At 33.7% G+C, this 21017-nt stretch overlaps 2 protein-coding genes across 2 annotated transcripts; one reads left to right on the forward strand and one right to left on the reverse strand.

Annotated features, from left to right (window-relative positions):
• Positions 1-727: 727 nt before the first annotated feature.
• LOC120181459 (UDP-rhamnose/UDP-galactose transporter 4-like) lies at positions 728-4106 on the reverse strand. Its single transcript, XM_039186577.1, has 6 exons — positions 3972-4106; positions 2616-2836; positions 2084-2268; positions 1797-1997; positions 1397-1558; positions 728-1071 (listed from the first exon to the last, which is right to left on the reverse strand). The coding sequence occupies exons 2-6, from the start codon at positions 2743-2745 to the stop codon at positions 742-744; spliced, it is 1008 nt and encodes a 335-aa protein (XP_039042508.1). The 5' UTR covers positions 2746-2836; positions 3972-4106; the 3' UTR covers positions 728-741.
• A 4262-nt stretch (positions 4107-8368) lies between these two features.
• Positions 8369-10541, forward strand: LOC120181239. Its single transcript, XM_039186405.1, has 3 exons — positions 8369-8612; positions 9787-9867; positions 9973-10541. The coding sequence occupies exons 1-3, from the start codon at positions 8454-8456 to the stop codon at positions 10372-10374; spliced, it is 642 nt and encodes a 213-aa protein (XP_039042336.1). The 5' UTR covers positions 8369-8453; the 3' UTR covers positions 10375-10541.
• The last annotated feature ends 10476 nt before the right edge of the window (positions 10542-21017 follow it).

The raw sequence follows: 21017 nt of genomic DNA on the forward strand, positions 1-21017 counted from the left end.
TTCAATCAATTTGATTGAAAATTGTTGTTCTTCATTGAGAAAGATCGGGATACTTTCATTAATTTCCAGAACTTGGTTTCAAAGAGAGCATAAAACACACAAGAAGATACTTTTTTCCAGTTCAAACCCACGAAATAAAACTAAAATCATATTAAATCAACGACGGAGTAATATAATTAAATATAAAATTATAATTAATTAAAAATCAATAATGCAAATAAGTTAACGAATAATTCAGTAATATCTAATATAACTTATCCCTATAGGTAAATAGATTTATTTCATTTATATAAAAACCTAACCAATCAAATGTACACACCTAGTGAATAACAGAAGAATACTATATTAAAATATGAAAACAATTATATTGTATAATAAAAATCTTTTTAATAATTAAATAATTATCCATATTAAATCAGACTGGCCTAGAATACAAAAGCCTTAAACTTATCCCATTTAAGATAAAAACCAAATAATTTAAATTAAAATGGGACCCATCAACAGGTCTAATCTCAGTCCTCCAATTATTTTGGGACTTCCCTTGGTTAACAGGGAAAATATTATTAGAGGAAAATGATGCTGGTTTACAGGGAATTTGCTTCCTCAATCAGCAGCAGCATTTTCACGTGGATAATAAATTAAAGCAACGAGGAAATGATTTACCCAAAAATAGCAATAGTTTGGCTCAGTTTTCTCCTCTAAATCTTTACCTTTAGTTTCATTGAACTCGTAATCGAATTGTTAAACCTTCTCGTCCGTCTCGGCGGACTCGAATAAATTGTCCGGTTTTAGTGATTTGTTGCTTGGAGCTGAATAAGTCCAACGCTCTTTTCCTCCGGGCTTGGAGGAGGCATTACCATACCAGATCATTCCTGCTACAGCAATGGCCATACCCAGAATTACATGTAGATTAAGACCTTCTCTCCCGAAGAAAAGGAACCCTAAAATCAGGACAAGAATAGTCTTCATATGGCCAAGCACTTGGAATGATACGGCTGTAAACCGGCCGATGCAGATGAACTGGCTGAGGTTCGTCCCAACCGCAATGGTGCATGATAGGATTATCAAAAACTGCAAGCAGGAATCATCGCGTTATCGTTTACATCAGTAATGATTATCAGCAAGCAAGATCTATTAAAAATTAAAATTCAATACTGAACTTGCACATGCATTCTATGGTTCTCCAATTTAAAACCAAGCATGAATCAAAGTGGTAAGCTAATAAAAACAAATCCTGCTTGTCGTAGGATTTCAAATATTGTGGAAGAACAGGTCTCGCACATTCATTTCCGTCAACACAGTGAAGGCAGGAAGATTACCATTGACTTCTATTTTAAAGGATAATCATGGACAACTATATCCAAATCGGTCGAGTCAAGTCGGATAAAAACCTTACCATTGATATCATAGTGTAGTTATAGGCATAAACCTTTTTCTCTGTTAACCAATAGTCAACAAAAGGACCAGCTAACAGTAGGCTTGCAGCTTGGACCGGAGCAGTATGTCCCAATAAGTCAAAAGATCCTAAAGAATGCTTGCGTTGAAGAAAATGTACATACTGCAAAATTAATAAATAAATAAGAAGATAAAAGAAGAAAGACCAAACTATCAATCCATGGATAAGACTTGAGCAAGGCTGGTGACTCATTTATGGAATGGATCAAACCATGACAAACGCATCATGAAACTTGATCAGTCATAAAAATATTGATCATTAGATTCATTACTATCCAAAACTGTCCAATTTATTACACATTAAGCATGTAAAATCTAGATACTCGTGCAGATGGACTTACATACTGTTGCAGGGCTGTGCTCCAGACTGCTATTACAGCAGCTAAAAAACCCTTGACATTCACACTCACATCCGTAACAGTACAGACAGCAACTCCAAGGAGAACTAGTACAATGCTAAGCTTTGTATCCCTCGAGTAGCGGACCTTGTCGAAAACAACTTCAAGAAAGCAAGATACTGGAATCATGCTCAACTTTGCTATCTGAGAACAAATTTTAAGAACAATATGACATAAATTCCAAAAGATCAAGCATAGAAGATTTATTAATCCAAGTCACTAAAACTGACCTGATAGAAGCCCACAGAATTCCACATCAAACTCACATTCATTCCAACAATAGAAAAGTTCGCAAACAAAACGAACTTGAGAAGATCAGGTAAAGGTATATAAGAGTCATGAATATAACCCAGCCATCTAAGAAGAACGGTTAACAGGGTTGTAGTGGCAAAGTGCAAACCGGTTAATGTTGTAGCTGCATCACAGTAATAAATGGGACAGAACATCATGTAATCTTTTAAAATTCTCACTGTAATCATGAATTGAACTTGTCAAAAATTCATGGATTTCTCTTTCATTTTCTTTTTCTGTTCAATGAATGCAACCTCAACAAACGGGAAAATCAAATAATTTATGTTACTTCATAAACTATCACTCTTGCAACTCTGATTCTTCCTTTTAAGTTGACCATACAGAGTTGGACCCATAGAGCAACAAGTCATATAGAAACAGAATGAGCATAAAGTGATAGATCCATTAATTATGTAACGCAGACACACAGTTTAGCAAAGTTTGCAGGTAAAATGATCCTTTGAAACATACCAAAACTGAAGCCATACGTGGCCATCAAGGCTTTGTTGACCATGATTATTCCCACAGAAGTGACAATATTGAAAAACCATGAGGCCACATCTAGAGCTGTCTTCCTATCAACCTTGCTTACTGATGACATTTTAAACTTGGTCTCCAAGTCGTCAAGCAGAGTCTGTTTCTCCAATTTTCACGCAGCAAAAGTTTTGTTCAGGTGTCAAAAACCTGCATACCTGTATAAACAAATGATTTGGAAAAGCAATATGTTTTTAACAAGTTCCAAGAATAATAATTCTTAATCCAATCCACTTAAAAAATGAACTACAAATCCTATCAAAAAAAAAAATGAACTACAAATGAAATTTTTTGATACGGAGCTATGGAAAACCGCATCCAAAAGCTAGTTAGAGTGAGGAATCCTCGGTCCATCTAAACCAGAAAAAAAAGATCCAAGTCTCACACCTTGCATTTCGGCACATATCTAATTTCTCCAGTTAAATACTTCCAAATTCAAGAATTTTAAGTAGGTCAGAAAATTTTGATACAAAATCAGAATTTAAGTTCCCCAAATGCAACCAAAGAAATACACACAATATATAGTAAAGGGCAGAGCAGCCAAATTTTGGTACTCAAGCAATTTTGATAACAATCAATAACAATATAAAAGAAATGATTAAACAAAGAAACCTGACAATTAACAAATTATTTTTCTCTTCGAACAAAAAAAAAATCTTTTTCTATTATCTAAAACCGACTTTTAACAATCTGTTAACTACCTATTCCATTAAAACCTATACGACTAACAAGGAGCGAATTAGGCCATCTTCATTGCGTTTTCCTTCATTTAACAAATGTTTATTTAATTTTATGCTCATGTTCATTTCAAAATATAAAAATAGGAAAGGAATTGAAACTTTCCAGCTACATGCATTTAAACTGCTTGCTAAAGCTAAGATCTCTAAATTTATAATCAAATTAACACTAAAACGTCCGAAAATGGCTGTATTACTAACATTTTTTCAGTTTATGTGTGTGTGTGGTGATCATTTTAAAAAAAATGGAGAAATACTTTACAATTTATAAGTAGATCCATCGCTCTGTAAAGTTTTATTAAATCAGGTTTCATTTCTAAAACATAAAAAAAGAAGGAAAAAATCAAGCAGTTTCAATCAAAATATAGCAAATAAATAAAAAGTACAGCAAATCAAAGCATAAGTAAAATAAACAAAAAGTCGTTAAACGATCAGAACAAAAAGCAAATTCGCAATAAAAAAATTCGAATCGAAACATCGTTAGAAAAGGGGGAAAAAAGGAAAAAGAAGAAATTCCGACGAAATGAACGGAGGCAAAAAGAGGATGTAAACAAACCTGAGAAAATCAGAAGAAAGAGGTAAAGAAGAGAGTCCAATGAAGTCCCCTCCAGATTTGCTCCATAAATAGGCAAAGCTCTCCGCTGTTATATTATACTTTGACTTCGAATGAGTTTTGATTCTTCAAAGAGAAGAAAAGTACAAGGCTTGTCTTGATTATCTTAATACAAAGTTAAATAATAAATAAATAAGCCTAGGATTATGCAGTTAACATACCCAAGTTTGTAACGGTTGGAACGAGCCGAGTCGAGTTTGAGTTTCGTTGAGTTCAACTTAATTTGAAAATTTTGAAATAGAACTTTATTCAATTTGAAGAGAACCTAAAATTTTTAAGTTCAACTTGAAATCATGAACTAAGATCGAAAATGTTTGAAACGAAAAAAAATCTTAAACTTTAATTTAATTGAAGGCTCAAACTCAAACTTGGTTTTGAACATTAAATACATGAAAATTTTATATTGTATTTAAAAAAAATCAACACATAAATGTTAATATTATTAATAATTTATTTTTTCAAAAAATAAAATCTTAATATATTATATTTTCGAGTTGTTCACGAGCTTTCGAGTCGAGTATCAAGTAGCTCGTTTCAGCTAGTTAAAAACTCGAGTTGAGCTCAAGTCGTATCAATTTGAGTTGAGTATATATCGAACTTTGACCGAATTGATATCGAGTAACTCACGATCTGTCTCGTCGCATTTACAAGTCGCATTTACAACCTTATTAATAAGTACTTTTTTTAGTTTTATATTTTTTAAAATAATTTAAAAATAAAAAAATCGTTTATAAATAAATAAAATTCATTAATAGATTGTTAATGGCTTAATATCAAAATAAGTGCATAAATTATACCGTTTTTTTAAATAGGTGCTTAAAGTACTTTTTAACTCATCACGGTGTCTAACGTTATCACTTTTGGTGCTCGGACCGTCAATAGTATTAATTTTTCCTGTTAAGTGACATGTCTCATATTCTGGTAATTTAAAATTTATTTTTTAAAAAAATATTATTATATTTATAAAAAAACTTAATTTCTCTTAAATTATAAAAAGAAATCCCAAAATTCTAATCTTATCCCATTTTTTTCGTTCTTTTTGGTAACGATCACCACCGACAATGTAGTTCATGCCATCATCCTAGTTATATGACGCCGTAGTTGACGTCGATTAACCGTCAGAATCACGTGGGATCACGATTTTCATCTTAGGATTTTCGGGGTATAAAATGTTGATTCGTCGTCAATTGGTTATAATTTCATAAGGGGTTTAATCGTCAGGGAGGTGAGGTCAGTGGAGCTTCGTCGATGGTGAAGGATGGTAATCAGCGTGGGTTTAAGAGTTAAAATGAAAGTTTTAAAGTTATGTGATTATTTCAAAATTTGTGTTTTATCTTTAAATATATATAATTTTAATTTTAAAATTTTAAATATATTTTTAAAATTACCAAATTGTGACACGTGTTACTTAATAGGGGAAATTAACACTATTGATGGTTTGAGTACATAAAGTGATAACGTTTATAACGTTAGATACTTAGACGATTCAAGAAAAATACTTTAAACACCTATATAGGAAAATAATATAGTTTATACACTCATTATTAATTTACAACTTAAAGATGATATTATTATGTAATAAAGTGGATAAATTAAATTATAATATTAATTTATGGTATGATTAATTATCGGAAATTCAGGGGGAAATAGGCATTTGGATGTTAAAAGGCGGTCCATAAATGTCCTTTTTTGGCTCCATTATTTAATTAAACTATTATGTCATTTTATTTCTCGTTTTTTATTATTGTCATTGTGACTTTTTAAAAATAGAAAACAGTTTTTTCCGATAATTATTCGATATTTTTGAAGAAAACTTTCATTAAATTGAATTTAAGTCAAAAACTCATTCCATAAGATTGTTTTACCCACCTTCCTCCACTTGAGCCAAGTTGTGATAATATGCTTGCATCCTAATGTGCAATAAATTGACAAGTTGAGGGCTAAATAAGCAATGTAAAAGTTAAAGTAATTTTCTTACACGCCAGTAAATTAAAATTTTAAATTATCCCAAGTAAAATAAGAAAATTAATATACCTTTAAAGTAGAGACGACGAATAGGTATGGTGGGTGTGGATACATTCGCCCCTATTTTCATATTCACTAATATATTTGTATTTATCACCTATTCATCACTCACAACAAGTAAAATTTTTAAATTCACAACCCTTTAAACAGATACACTCTCAATTTCACCCTCACACTTATTACCTAACTGAATGTCCATTATTCATCTCGTGCCTACTTGTACCCTTCCACGCTCACTAATTTGAGAGAGTAGAAACTAGAGTATTTAGTTTTAAAAATATTTATACCTAACATTTAGTTAAATTATAGGTTATATCCTATAAGATTTTAAGATTTATAGAATAATCTTTAAGAGTACCGAAATTCATAATAGTATAAAATTTATATGATGGATACTTATTTAACGAACGAATGTGAGACAAGCAGATACATAACAGGTACGATATCAAATTAATTAACTACTCACTACCTACGGTAAGTATAACTCTTTACTTTCACGCTTACTCATTACATCCTAAACTTATATTCTTCCTCTTTTCAATTGGAATAGTTATAATACAAAATCAACAAAATTGTACCCAAAAAATAAAAAAATAAAAAGCGATAAGGGAAGAACTTAAGTCGAATAAAACTTAATTTGTTAATTAGATTTTGTTAATCAATTATTATTTATTAAAATTTATAAATGAATTGATCAATTTAATTGATTTAATACATATTAACTATTTTAAATAAAAATATATATAATATGTTATTTTCTCTTATTCTGATATATTAATTATAATCTTAACCAGTAAATATCACTTATATCACATTTTTTCTTCCTATTATCTTTTGACAAAAGAGTAGTTTTTATCCTATAGTAAATTCAATTTATCACTTTCGTTCTTATTGTATTTTCGTATCAATTTAACGCTCGAAGTTGCTCAATTACATCATTCTAGCCATAACTTTAACTTAAAATCCTAAACCCTAAATAATAATCTCTAAACCATAAACTTTAAACCTAAGATTTATAATTTAGGGTTTTAAGTTAGAGTAATGATATAGAATGACGCAATTAAACAACTATGATGATTAAATTGATGCGAAAATACGATAAAGAAAAAAATAATAAATTGACAAATGTGACTCTTAAACCTTATCTTTTTATGTGTGAATCGTTTGTTAACTCTCGAAATCGTTATTTATTGTAGTAATCTTATTGAAAAAAATTAGTTTGTCTTTAAAAATTAAAAAATTTAGTTATGTTTTTTTGTTTTTAAGTTTTAAACCTTTAATGTAATTTTTTTTCATGTCTTGTTGTCATTTTTGAAGATGGAGTGCAAATTGTATCATTCATTGATCAATAATATATTCGAATCATAAGTTTGTTACATAAATAGTTTATTTGTAAGTCGAGTTTGATCAACCATATATGAAAGTTTTTATTATTAATTTAATGTTTTTATATAAAATATAATTATCCAGCCGCTACTTTAATATGATGTACTCATTTGATATGAGAATATTATAAAAAGTTAAATTGATAATTATTTTAAACATAAATTATTAAATTTATTAATTTTTTATTATGATCAAATTTATATAATATAAAAATTGTTATATTGCAATCCATTGGTTTATTTAGTGTGTATTCGGTTCGGTTCGGTTCGGTTTTTTATTAAAAATTGAACCGAATCGAAATAAACGGTTTTTTAATATTTAAACCGAAATCGAATGGTTAAAAACTGAAAAAATCGAAACCGGTTTTTTCGGTTCGGGTTTATCGGTTTTTCAATGAAAAAATCACTTGAAACTATATTTTTTTTAAAAAAAATTACCTATTCGGTTCAATATGGAACAAATGGGTACCATATGGAAAAAAACCGAAAACCGAATTAAAAAAATAAAACCTTTAAACCGAACAGAAAACCGAACCGTATAATACCAAACCGAACCATTTTACTCGATTCGTGTCGATTTTTCAGTTTCGTTGGCCAGCCCTAGTTTCATTTTTAACAGAAGAGTGATATGTTTGTAATGATATTTTAGTTGAGTCTCTAAACTGTAACTTTTAGAAAAGATTGTGACGTGTTTATAATGAACAAGTAATTCAGTGATGTGGGGGTGTATTTTAGCCTAAAATCTATATAACATCAGTACAGAAGAAGGTGGGTCCACTAATCAAAAAGGTCAGCCACGTGTAATCCATGTGGCAATATATCCAAAACTGGACCCTCTTCCTATGTCAGTTATTACCATTTCGCATATATTTATTGTTTCTAAAATTCTCCCCCAATAATATTCTTTTTTTTTCGCTTCAATTTTATTGTTTGTGTTTAATCTCTCTGTTTTCTCCTCCTGCTTTCTGATTCTGGGTTTAATTTCCCCTAAAAAATAACCATAAAAATTGAATCCATGTCGAAGAAGAGAAAATCCGACGCTACCCGGCTGGACGAGATGGATCGGAGCATGTACAACACCTTCTGTAGCGCTGCTAACTCGCTTTCGCAGCTTTATTCTCAGGCCATGAACCACCAGCGTGTCTCTTTCCAGGACGGGGAACGTCACGCTCTGGTTAGCTCTTTTTCTTTGTGTTTTATTCCTTTCTTTTCCCCTTTATCTTTTATCTCAATATTGGCTGTATCTGTTTATTAAGTAGGGTGTATTTGTTCTAAACGAATTGCTAATTTGTTATGAATTTCGCAACATAGTTGCCTTTTGGAACAGAATTATGTGGAACAGAAAATTCATAAGAAATATGATTGTGTTCTGGAAGAAAATTTAAATTGGGTTAGTTTTTAATCGCACATTTGCTTTTGAAATTTGTTGTAATTTGGTGAGAAGGTGTTTAGCTTTATTCCTTTCTGAAAATTTTATTAATTTCCCTTAAAGTTGGAAATTTATGTTAAGTTCGTGTAAGTATCGGATATGGGTATTTCTCTCTCAAGATTTCATGTATTTGGAGTCTCCTAGTTGGATCATGTTCCCACACTCCTATCTGAGCCTGTGTTAGAAAATTGGTGTCAAATACGAGGACGGACTCAAGATCTTAGGTTAGGGCGAAAATGTAAAGAAAATAACTAAATTATATGAGAATTTGAAAATTTCAAGAAGGCGACTGCCCAGCTAGCTCCCCTTGGGTCCATCCCTTGTTAGATACCTTGGGAAGATGAGTCAGAGTAACATGGGTCAAGCTTAGGCAATTTTGAAGAGGTATTAAGCCCTCAAACAAATTTACGATAGCACTATGTCTATTTTGAAGCTTCACGGTGGATCCTTTGAGCTTCTCAAAAGGGAGTCATGGTTTATGACGTGCGGATTTTTTTGTGTCTTTTTGGTTGTATCAGGAAGGAAGACAGTCTTGCATTTCCTAAACTCTTGATCATGTGTTCTCACAATAGACATATCTGCTTAGTTCTTCACTCCTATTGTGGGTTTTTTTGGTGTGTTAAATTATCTTGAGTCTTGCTTGTGGTTGATTCTATCCTTGCTTTTATTACTCTATTGGCCCTGTATTCTTTCTCCAAGTTGTCTCTAGTGTCTGTTATGGATGATTTGAGCCTACTTTGTAATTGGTTTTACTCCGCCGATGATGTCTGAAATAGTGAAATGCTTCCCTATGAGGTCGAATGTTAATATTTATGTATATTTCGGTTTTATAATTGCGTTTTCATGTGTTCCTGGTTGGCCTTGGGTATTGCATCTATTACATAAACCCTTCCTCTTTCTTTACCCTTTCCACCCACAGGAGAAGCTTTTTCAATGGATTTTGAGACAGCAAGAAGAAGGGACAAGGGTGACAACAGCTGATATAGTTGCTCATTTGCAAGTATCTTTGGTGATGTCTTGCTCTTATTTGTTTCGATGAATATGTTTGGTGAAGAAGCCTTTAAGGATTTTCTTGATAAATTGTCATTCCTTTTGAATTCTGTAGAATGAACTTGAATATGGAGCAGAAGAGTCTCCAATGTCCCCCAGGCCATCATTTCACCAAAGCCCTCAACCCGCGACGCACATGAATGCTTCGAGCGCTTCTCTTTTATCTACCCCAATTTCAGCATCAACGATTGGACAGGGAGCTCGTTCCGGGGATTATCGAGGAAAGAACCTGGAATTCTCTAACGCAATCCCGAACCCGGTTCAAGGCAGCCTTCAGCACTACCAGTCAGTCCACCAGGTTGGTTACCATTCAAATAATGTCGTGTCTTCTTCTGCTGATAGACCTCAAAATGACGAGATCAATTATAGTCACCAACAGAACGGGGAAGCCGATTCCTCAATCTTCAGTGATTACATGGACATGCCTATGCATGGTGATAGTCCAGTCTATGAATAACCCTTTCTGAATTTCCCCCTCCGCGTTTTCGTTCAACCCTGGTTTAGATTCATTTGTTGCAAGGTCTAGCAAACTCTAATTCGCTGCATATGTATTGAAGTTAAATGTTTATGTATCATTGTATTTTACATTTATTCAATATAGATATGGCAATTTGTTTACATGTATCATATAACATATCTTGTGTCATAATTAGAGTTTTAATTGTGTTTAAAGTGTGTTACATACTTACATGTACAATATATATATTCGAATGTTTGACCCATAAATATGCACCAAATTGCATTAAGGTTATCTGTCACAAAAAAGACGCCGACGACTCATTCTTATAATCACAGTACAAATATATAAATGACATTATAATCAATATATTTGTGTATTATATTTGAAATGAACCATTATAATATGTAAATAGACGTATTGGTGATTCTTGTTATACCTTTGGATTAGTGTTGCACTTTTGAAATAAGTATATCATATCTAAGGATGACAATTTAACTCATATTTAAGGATGGTAATTTGACAATTTAACTCATATTTAAGGATTGTAATTTAACCCGAATATGACGACTTCCGACCTAATAGGGTGGGATTTTTTTAAAAAAATATTTGAGATCAGGTTGGGTCGAACTTTTTAAAAATGTGAGGTCGGGTAGAGTTTGGGTGGAGGATGAAAAAACTCCAACTCAACATGAGGATAATAATATAATTCTTTTTAAAATTATTGTTTTTTTAAAATTAAATCCTTATTTTTATTGGGTCGGAGTCGGGTAGAGGATATATATTTTTCGGATCAGGTCAGATGGAGGATATAATATTTTTGGTTCGGATCAAATTTGAGTGGAAGATACATATTTTCTAATCGAGTAAGATTAACTAAAAACCGACCCTAATATGACCCGTTGCCATCCCTATCATACCTCCGAAATCATTCCTATGTGAATTATGTTTCTTTTATTAGTATACTGTCAACTGGTTTAAGATCGTCAACAACTTCAAGAGATTTATAAAAGATAAATTTGAAGATTAACAATCGTATTTATTCATTCCATTGATCTCTAAAGAGTAATTATGATCTTAAATTTAACACCAATACAAATTCATATATAAATTACATGATAAATAGAAAGGGATTTTTTTCTTTTATCTTCTCCATTATTCATTTTTCCGATAATTTTTCTCTCTCTATTACTAATATCACCAGTTAATTACCGTATAATCATGGATTATAAATTCTTTTATCCAAATTAGAAAATATAAACTGTATTCCCATCAACAATTCTAAGTATGATTGTTAATATTATAATTTTATTTTGTAATGAGATATATTACCAAATAGTACACATATTCTAGTATGTGTTGGTTTCTTTATCCATGGCAATATAAAGAATAACTGCAGGTGTTATGATCAGGAATTCATGCATGGTGAAGCACGACGAGATTATCCAATCTTCATTTAACAAAACTACAGGTAAAGATATGTTGAATTACCTAGAAGATGACGTTGAATTACAAAAATCAACGCATAAAATGATAAGAAATCCAAATGCATGGCGAAAAAGAAGCCGGCAGCCATTGCCAAACTGTGCTCTACAATCAACTTTCTGCTCATTCATCTAAAGATCTCCCTTTATTCAGCAACAAAATATACACAGGTTTCCCTAATTCCACTCTTGAAATGTATTAATCAATAATACGAACCGGACTAAGCTAACTGCTGTAATCCAAAACTTAACTAGAAACCTAAAAAAATGATTAAAACCGAGTTGACTAAGCTTCGTGATCATGATTTATAACCCAAACCCAGGATAGATCAATGATCAAGAAGCTAGTTTCTTGCACAAGTTTATACCTGCGGATTCGATAACCTTAATCAACATTCCTAGAGAGAGAAATCTTCAATATTCTTAATACGCTTCGTCTCCTTGTGAATACTCTCGATAGACCGATACCTTTGCTTCTTTGTGGAGATCTCATCTTCTTTCCCAAAAATCTCCTCAATATTTGCAGAAGCTATCTCATCTTGACTTTGCTTTTCGATCATCTTTGTTTCACTTTCGATTCCCTTGTTGTCTTCGTCGCTCAGTTGAATGAGCTGTTGAGCCGCGGCAGCCATGTCGAAGTCCAACATCGACGGCCTTTTCGACTTAACTGAGGACTTTGAATCCGACATTGGAGATCAACCCAAGGTTTGATTTTTTCCTCGGATTTCTAGTCTTTGTCTGCCCAAAGAATTTGAAATTCCTTCTTCGTTGGTGATTACTTTGTGAACGGGGGAGTTTGGTTTTGTGAAATTGGGCGTAGAGCGCGTTTTAAGGGTACGTGTTGTATGAGGTTGACAAGCAAGAAATATTAAGAAAGTGCTTTACCCCGCCGGGTTACCCATTTTGTCTCCGTCGGATCCTTAACAATGTCTTTTGTAGGGTAAGCGTCCGGAAAAAAAATAAGTGGATTAAGCATTATCTTATAATTTAAACTTTATTTAATTTTTTTAAAATTTAAAAATAAAATTTTAGTCTAATCAAATTAAATATTTTAATTTTTTTATTTAAAATTAATTATAAATATTTATAATATTAATTGATTTTATTTTAAACAATTTTCTATTATTATTATTATTATTATATATATATATATATTTGGATAAAGAACACCAATAGTCCTCCAACTATAAGATTTTACTTTATTAAGTCCATCGATTATTAAAAATTATAAAATGGTTTCTGATTATCGAGTGTTGATTTGTTGAGTTGATCAACTATTATAAGTTACAAAATATTCTCTCGACTATTTATTATGTTCCAAACTTGTCATTTTCTGTTAAAAAAATAGATGATATTATTAGCTGGACGTTAACCTATTGACTATGATATGATAAAATTTGATCCCAAAATCTCAAACGACTATCATTCTCAGTCAACATGTTACATTCAACTTAAACAACTGCCAATTTTTTAACGGAAAAGGACGAGTCTGGAACATAACGATAGTCGAGTACCATTTTATAACTTTTAATAGTTGAGGAACTCAACAAACAACACTCCATAGTCGAAGGATTATTTGTAACTTTTAATAGTCGAAGAACTCAATAAAGCAATACCCTATAGTCGGGATCATTTTGTAATTTTTAATAGTCGAGAGACTTAATAAAACAATACCCTATTTTGTAACTTGAACTTAAAAATCAAACTACTAATTATTTAAAAATTTCAATTTATTTGAGTTATATTTTATAACTTAAAAATTATTTTAAAAAATTAAGATAAATCAAAAAAAATTAATTTATTTTTTGAATTGAGTCTTGCTCACCATAACTTTTCGTAATTCGATTTGATTTATTACTAAAAGAATAAATTATAATTACACTACTCAAATTTTCTCTCACTTCTATTTTAGCAGCTAAAGTTTAAAGTTATTAATATATATCCATATATTCAATCTAAACATTGCTTACGTCCATATGAAAAAGTACAATATATAAAAGACCAGAAAACTACTTAATTTCACTACTTTTGTGTCTAATAAACATTCACAGTTGCTACTCTCCTATCTAAAGCTGTTGTTGATTTTGCTTCAAATGATTGTACTCATTCATTTTCTTCAAGCAATAGGCACCTCCTCTGCCCTGTGGACGTGTTCGAATACCTTCGTAGGTTTAGCAGGTTCTTGATTTATGCTCAAATTCGTCTCTCTTAGTTTCTCGGAATCCGAGCCGCCGCCTCCGGTGCTGGTTCAAGTTTCTTCCGTTTTATTGATTCAGTATTTCCCGGAGCAACACCTGCAGGATCCGGCTTGTAGATTTGCTTGATTTCGCTTGAAGGTTCTTCGACTTTTTGATTCATAATCGCATTGACATCTTTTAGTTTCGCAGTATCTGTTGATGCCTCAGGTTCTGATTTTCCTGATTTAATGTTTATAGGAAAACAGTCCATCATCTCTGGCTTGTAGTGTTAAAAGTTAAATAATTTAGGCATCAAATTAGGCACCAAATGATGCTTTGTCAAAGTCAAAAATTAGGTACCTAATTTTTGTTGAAATTGGGTAATGAGATAATTAATTTTAGTCATTGTAATTTAGGGTATTTATAAGATTAGTTCTTAAGTTTCAACTATAAATACCCTAGCTCATTTAGCTTCAAAATCATCCCAAAGCATTCTAGCTTTCTTCCAATACTAGAGAGAATTTAGAGAGTTTCTTGAAAGTTGTTTTCTCCTTTTTATCAAGAGATAATTATCATTGTTTTCTTCTTGGTAGATCGAGAGAGGTTGTAATTCCTATTTTCTCATAGTGAAATTCTTCTACCGTTGCCCGTGGTTTTTACCCTATATTATTTAGGGGTTTTCCACGTAAATTTTGTGTCTCTTTTTTATCTTCATTTTTATTTTCTCAAATTATCAGTTGCGATTTTGCTCTATCCGATAGCCGTCTTCCGCAACAATTGGTATCCGAGCTAGATTAGAGTGTGTAATATCTGCTTATTGTCTTTGTGGTTGCCACCAAAAGGTGGATCCTCCAACATAAGAAAGTAAGAAGTTATTACCCATTCTTTGAAGGTTCCAGAGAACTATTCACGATAGTGAAATAGTGGGAGCTATCCGTAAACGAAGCAATGACAACGAAATTTGATATTAAAAAGTTCAAATGGGAGAAATTTCTCATTCTGAAAATTGAAGATGAAGGCCATCCTGAGGAAAGACGGTTGTCTAGCAGCTATCAGCGAAAGGCCAGTAGATTTCACAAATGACAACAAATGGATCGAAATGGACGGAAATGCTATGACAAACTTTCACCTAGCATTAGCAGATGAAGTATTGTCAAGTATCGAGGAAAAGATGACAGCTAAGGAGATATGGGATCATCTCACCAAACTGTACGAGGCCACATCGTTGCACAATAAAATTTTCCTTAAGAGAAAATTGTACACTCTCCGTATGCCAGAATCTACTTCAGTGACGGAGCACTTAAATACACTGAACACTTTATTTTCTCAGCTTACATCCTTAAGCTGTAAAATAGGAGAACAAGAACGTGCTGAACTTCTACTTCAAAGTCTACCGGATTCATATGATAAACTCATCATCAACTTGACAAACAATAATGTCACCAGTCTAGTCTTCAATGACGTTGCAGCTGCTGTTCTACAAGAAGAAAATCGGCGCAAGAACAAGGAAGACAGACAAGTAAATCTGCAACAAGCAGAAGCGTTGACAACGATGACAATGATGAGAGGGAGATCAACAGAACGTGGCCAAAGCAGCAGTCACAAACATGGTAGATCGAAGTCGAGAAGCAAGAAGAATTTAAAGTGTTACAACTGTGGAAAGAAGGGTCACTTGAAGAAGGATTGTTGGAGTCTAAATAAAAACTCCAATCCACAAGGCAATACCGCAAACACTTCAGATGATGGAGATGCTCTATGCTGTGAAGCGTCAACCACCGTGGAAGGAAGAAAACGATTTGCATATATATGGCTCATTGATTCGGGAGCAACATATCACATGACCTCAAGAAGAGAATGGTTCCATCATTATGAACCTGTCTCAGGAGGATCTGTGTATAGTTGCAATGATCATGCCTTAGAGATCGTTGGCGTGGGAACCATCAAATTGAAGATGTATGATGGAACAATTAAAGTTGTTCGAGATGTGCGGCACGTGAAAGGTCTGAAGAAAAATTTATTATCCTACGGATTGTTGGATAATAATGCTAGCAAGATTGAAACACGGAAAGGAATCATGAAGGTGTTCCGTGGAGCGCTTGTGGTGCTGAAAGGTGAAAAGATAGCTGCAAACTTGTACATGCTGAAGGGAGAGACATTGCTAGAAGCAGAAGCCTCTGTTGCCTCATGTAGTTCAGATTCTGCAATGCTATGGCATAAGAAACTTGGACACATGTCAGAACAAGGAATGAAAGTCCTTGTGGAGCAAAAGCCACTTCCAGGCATAACAAAGGTATCACTTACTTTATGTGAGCATTGCATAACAAGTAAGCAGCACCAGTTGAAATTCAACACATCAAATTCTAGAGGCAAAAGTGTTCTAGAACTGGTTCACTCTGACGTATGGCAAGCACCAGTTACATCCCTAGGCGGAGCAAAATATTTTTGTCTCATTTATTGATGACTACTCCAGGAGATGTTGGGTGTACCATATTAAGAAGAAGTCCGATGTGTTTTCAACTTTCAAAAACTTCAAAGCGTGGGTGGAACTTGATTCTGGAAATAAAATCAAGTGTTTCAGAACAGATAATGGAGGAGAATACACAAGTGAAGAATTTGATGACTTTTGCAGGAAAGAAGGCATCAAAAGACAGTTCACAGTGGCGAACACTCCTCAACAAAATGGAGTGGCAGAGCGGATGAACAGAACCTTGTTAGAAAGAACAAGAGCAATGTTGAGGGATGCAGGCCTAGAAAAATCATTCTGGGCAGAAGCAGTCAATACCGCCTGTTATTTGGTGAATCGAGCTCCATCAACTGCAATAGAGCTGAAGACACCAATGGAGATGTGGACTGGTAAACCAGCTGATTATTCAAACCTCCATGTATTTGGAAGTATTGTGTATGTGATGTACAACTCCCAAGAAATTTCAAAGCTGGATCCAAAATCCAGGAAATGCAAATTCTTGGGGTATGCTGATGGTGTAAAGGGGTATCGCTTATGGGATTTTACTGCCCGCAAAGTGATCATTAGCAGGGATGTTATCTTTGTAGAAGATAAGTTACAAAGAAAAGAAGATGATGATAGCGCTGAAAAGTCAGAGACTACACAGATACATGTGGAAAATGAGGTTGAATAAGGAGATTCTTCTGAAGCAGAACCAGCACATGATGAACAAGAACCAAGGAGTTCTAAAGCTCCAACAACTCGTCAATCAGATCGTGTGAGAAAACGTCCCAATTGGCACTCAGATTATGTTATAGAAGGTAAAATTGCATACTGCCTTTTAACAGAGGACGGTGAGCCATCAACATACTAGGAGGCAATACACAGCTCAGATGTTTCACTGTGGATGATGGCGATGCAAGAAGAAATCGAAGCCCTTCATAAAAATAATACATGGGACCTTGTGCCACTACCAGAAGGAAGGAAGCCAATTGGTAACAAATGGGTTTTCAAAATCAAGCGAAATGGTGACGATCAAGTGGAGAGGTATCGTGCAAGACTGGTGGTCAAATGATATGCTCAAAAAGAATGTATTGATTTCAATGAAATATTTTCTCCTGTGGTTCGACTAACAACAGTTCGAGTAGTTTTGGCAATGTGTGCTACATTGAACTTACATCTAGAGCAACTAGATGTTAAAACAGCTTTTCTTCATGGAAATCTTGAAGAAGAAATTTGTATGCTCCAGCCTGAAGGTTTTGAAGAAAAAGAAAAGAAGAACTTGGTTTGCAGGTTGAACAAATCTCTATACGGTCTAAAGCAGGCGCCGAGGTATTGGTATAAGAGATTTGATTCCTTCATTATGTGCCTTGGATACAACAGACTTAATGCAGACCCTTGTGCTTATTTCAAGAGGTCTGGTGATAACGATTTTGTTATATTGCTGTTGTATGTGGATGACATGTTGGTTGCAGGACCCGGCAAAGATCATATTGAAGAATTGAAGGCACAACTGGCTAGGGAATTTGAAATGAAGGACTTGGGATCAACAAACAAGATTCTAGGGATGCAAATTCACCGAGACAGAAGTAATAGGAAGATTTGGCTTTCACAAAAGAATTACTTGAAGAAAATCTTGTCACGATTTAGCATGCAAGATTGTAAGCCAATTTCTACCCCTCTTCCTATTAACTTCAAATTATCCTCCAGTATGAGTCCTAGCAGTGAAGAAGAGAGGATGAAGATGTCTCGAGTACCGTATGCATCAGCAGTAGGAAGTTTAATGTTCGCTATGATATGCACAAGACCAGACATTGCACAAGCAGTGGGAGTGGTTAGTCGGTACATGGCGAATCCAGGCAAAGAGCATTGGAATATTGTAAAAAGGATCATCAGATACATCAAAGGGACCTCAAATGTTGCATTATGTTACGGAGGATCAAACTTACTAATCAATGGTTATGTAGATTCTGACTATGCAGGGGATTTGGATAAAAGCAAATCTACTACAGGATATGTGTTCAAAATTGCTGGTGGAGCTGTAAGCTGGGTTTCAAAATTGCAGTCAGTTGTGGCTACGTCCACAACAGAGGCAGAATATGTAGCAACTACATAAGCCAGTAAAGAAGCAATTTGGTTGAAGATGCTATTGGAGGAGCTTGGGCACAATCAAGAGTATGTCTCTCTGTTTTGTGACAGTCAAAGCGCCTTGCATCTAGCAAGGAATCCAACATTTCATTCAAGGACAAAGCACATACGAGTTCAGTACCATTTCATTCGTGAAAAGGTGGAAGAAGGAACGGTAGATATGTAGAAGATCCATACCAAAGACAACATAGCAGATTTCATGACGAAGGCAATCAATGCTGATAAGTTTACCTGGTGTCGATCTTCCTGTGGCCTGTCGAAAACGTAAGCAACAAGAAGGTACAAGGTAGAAAGAATGGTGTGAAGATATGATTATTCCAATCAAATCTTCAAGTGGGAGATTGTTAAAAGTTAAATAATTTAGGCACCAAATTAGGCACCCAATGGTGCTTTGTCAAAGTCAAAAATTAGGTACCTAATTTTTGTTGAAATTGGGTAATGGGATAATTAATTTTAGTCATTGTAATTTAGGGTATTTATAAGATTAGTCCTTAAGTTTCAACTATAAATACCCTATCTCATTTAGCTTCAAAATCATCCCAAAGCATTCTAGCTTTCTTCCAATACTAGAGAGAATTTAGAGAGTTTCTTGAGAGTTGTTTTCTCCTTTTTATCAAGAGAGAATTATCATTATTTTCTCCTTGGTAGATCGAGAGAGGTTGTAATTCCTATTTTCTCATAGTGAAATTCTTCTACCGTTGCCCGTGGTTTTTACCCTATATTATTTAGGGGTTTTCCACGTAAATTTTGTGTCTCTTTTTATCTTCATTTTTATTTTCTCAAATTATCAGTTGCGATTTTGCTCTATCCGATAGCCGTCTTCCGCAACATGTAGAGCTGCTGGATCTCGTATGTGATTTCCTCGATTTTGAGATTTATGATCACATTGCGCTCTTTCGGTATCTCGGGTACGGATTCGGGTTCGATCATGATATACGGCTCGTAGTTATGCTCGAACGGCTTCACCGGATCTTCGATAACTACATTCACCCCTTTCGATCTCTCGGTATCGGTGGCAGCCTTAGGTGTTGGTATGGGTTCAGCTGAGCGTCCTAGTTCAATCTTTGTAAGAGCAACGGGCACAGAAAAGGGCGTGTACATCCATTCCAGGGGCTTCTTAGGCGTAACCACATTGGACTTACGCTTATTTAGTTTCTCAATCTCGGCAACCATATCATGTACCGATCTCGCTTCAACGTATTGCACCGATTCGCTGTTTCGGTTGCCGGTTTCCTCGACTCCGGTCATTGGTTCCGTAGTTTCCTCATTCGTCACCACATTGACTTCTTTCAGCTTCTCATTGTTCGACAATCCTTGAGTCACATGCTCCATCGATGTGCTTCTCGTCAGCCTGGTTGGTGTCTTGGCTTCCATTTTCATTTCCTGAAAAAAAAAAACAATTCATACGCTTAGACTTAATAGAACAAATTTCATAGTTCTCTAAGATTATCGATAAAAAAACACAACGTTAAATGAAAATCATTAATCAATTAATATTATAATGTTATCGACATATCATTTCTACTAGTGTTTAATTATATATGTATCATATATCATGTCATTATCTTAAGTGACATGTTATATATGATCATAATCTTATATGATATGATATATATTATATTATTATCGTAAATGACATGACACATATTATATTATTATCTTAAATAATATAATATAATATATATTACGTCACCACCTTAAATGATATGACATATATTATGTTAAGATAACGCCATATATATCATGTCATCACTTTAATTAATACGATATACAAGTTTATAATATATATCGTTATTAACCAATTAATAATATTTATTTAATGTAAACTATTCAGACAAAAAATAAATAAAAATTTGGAATTAAAATTAAAAAAAAATATGATTCAAAATACCTCTTCGAGCAAGTTGCTAAGAGATCGTCGCTTGTTGCGATGGGGATTTAGATCAGCTTCAGCTTCCACCTTCTTGTCGGCTTCGATCGGCGCTTTGGGCTGCCTGGAAGGGGGAATCGGAACCGGCTTCTCATTGCCCTTCAACACCTTGGGCTTTGGAGCACAACATCCCATTTTAATTTTCCTTTATCTTTTCTGGGATTATAGAAAAGCAGAGACTGTTGTGGAGGGAGACCTTTCTTCTTTGATGCTCCTTCGGGGTGAGTGAGAAAAACGTCGAATGAAGAGGGAAAGAGAAGATTCAGGAGATTTATATGGAATAATTTAATATTTTCTTTTTTGTTTGATTTATGGTTCATTGGCTTTCGATAATGGTTCCGCGGTAATCAATCAATGAAAATAAGCAAGTTTTGTTATGTATGTTCTTGGGGTTTCCATTTTTATAATATTGTTATGTATATTCTATTGATTATGTAGAACATTACAATATGAGTATGAAA

This window comes from Hibiscus syriacus, unplaced genomic scaffold (genome assembly GCF_006381635.1).
Source record: "Hibiscus syriacus cultivar Baekdansim isolate YM2019G1 unplaced genomic scaffold, ASM638163v2 tig00112523_pilon, whole genome shotgun sequence".
Taxonomy (NCBI): Eukaryota; Viridiplantae; Streptophyta; class Magnoliopsida; order Malvales; family Malvaceae; genus Hibiscus; species Hibiscus syriacus.

Bases quoted from the DNA above. Each gene is read 5' to 3' on its own strand.
- LOC120181239 (XM_039186405.1), top strand. From the start codon at position 8,454: ATGTCGAAGAAGAGAAAATCCGACGCTACCCGGCTGGACGAGATGGAT. The intron at 8,613-9,786 runs GTTAGCTCTTTT...TTCCACCCACAG, and splicing joins ACGGGGAACGTCACGCTCTG to GAGAAGCTTTTTCAATGGAT. The intron at 9,868-9,972 runs GTATCTTTGGTG...TGAATTCTGTAG, and splicing joins ATATAGTTGCTCATTTGCAA to AATGAACTTGAATATGGAGC.
- LOC120181459 (XM_039186577.1), bottom strand. From the start codon at position 2,745: ATGTCATCAGTAAGCAAGGTTGATAGGAAGACAGCTCTAGATGTGGCC. The intron at 2,269-2,615 runs GTATGTTTCAAA...ACTGTGATGCAG, and splicing joins CACGTATGGCTTCAGTTTTG to CTACAACATTAACCGGTTTG. The intron at 1,998-2,083 runs GTCAGTTTTAGT...ATTTGTTCTCAG, and splicing joins ATTCTGTGGGCTTCTATCAG to ATAGCAAAGTTGAGCATGAT.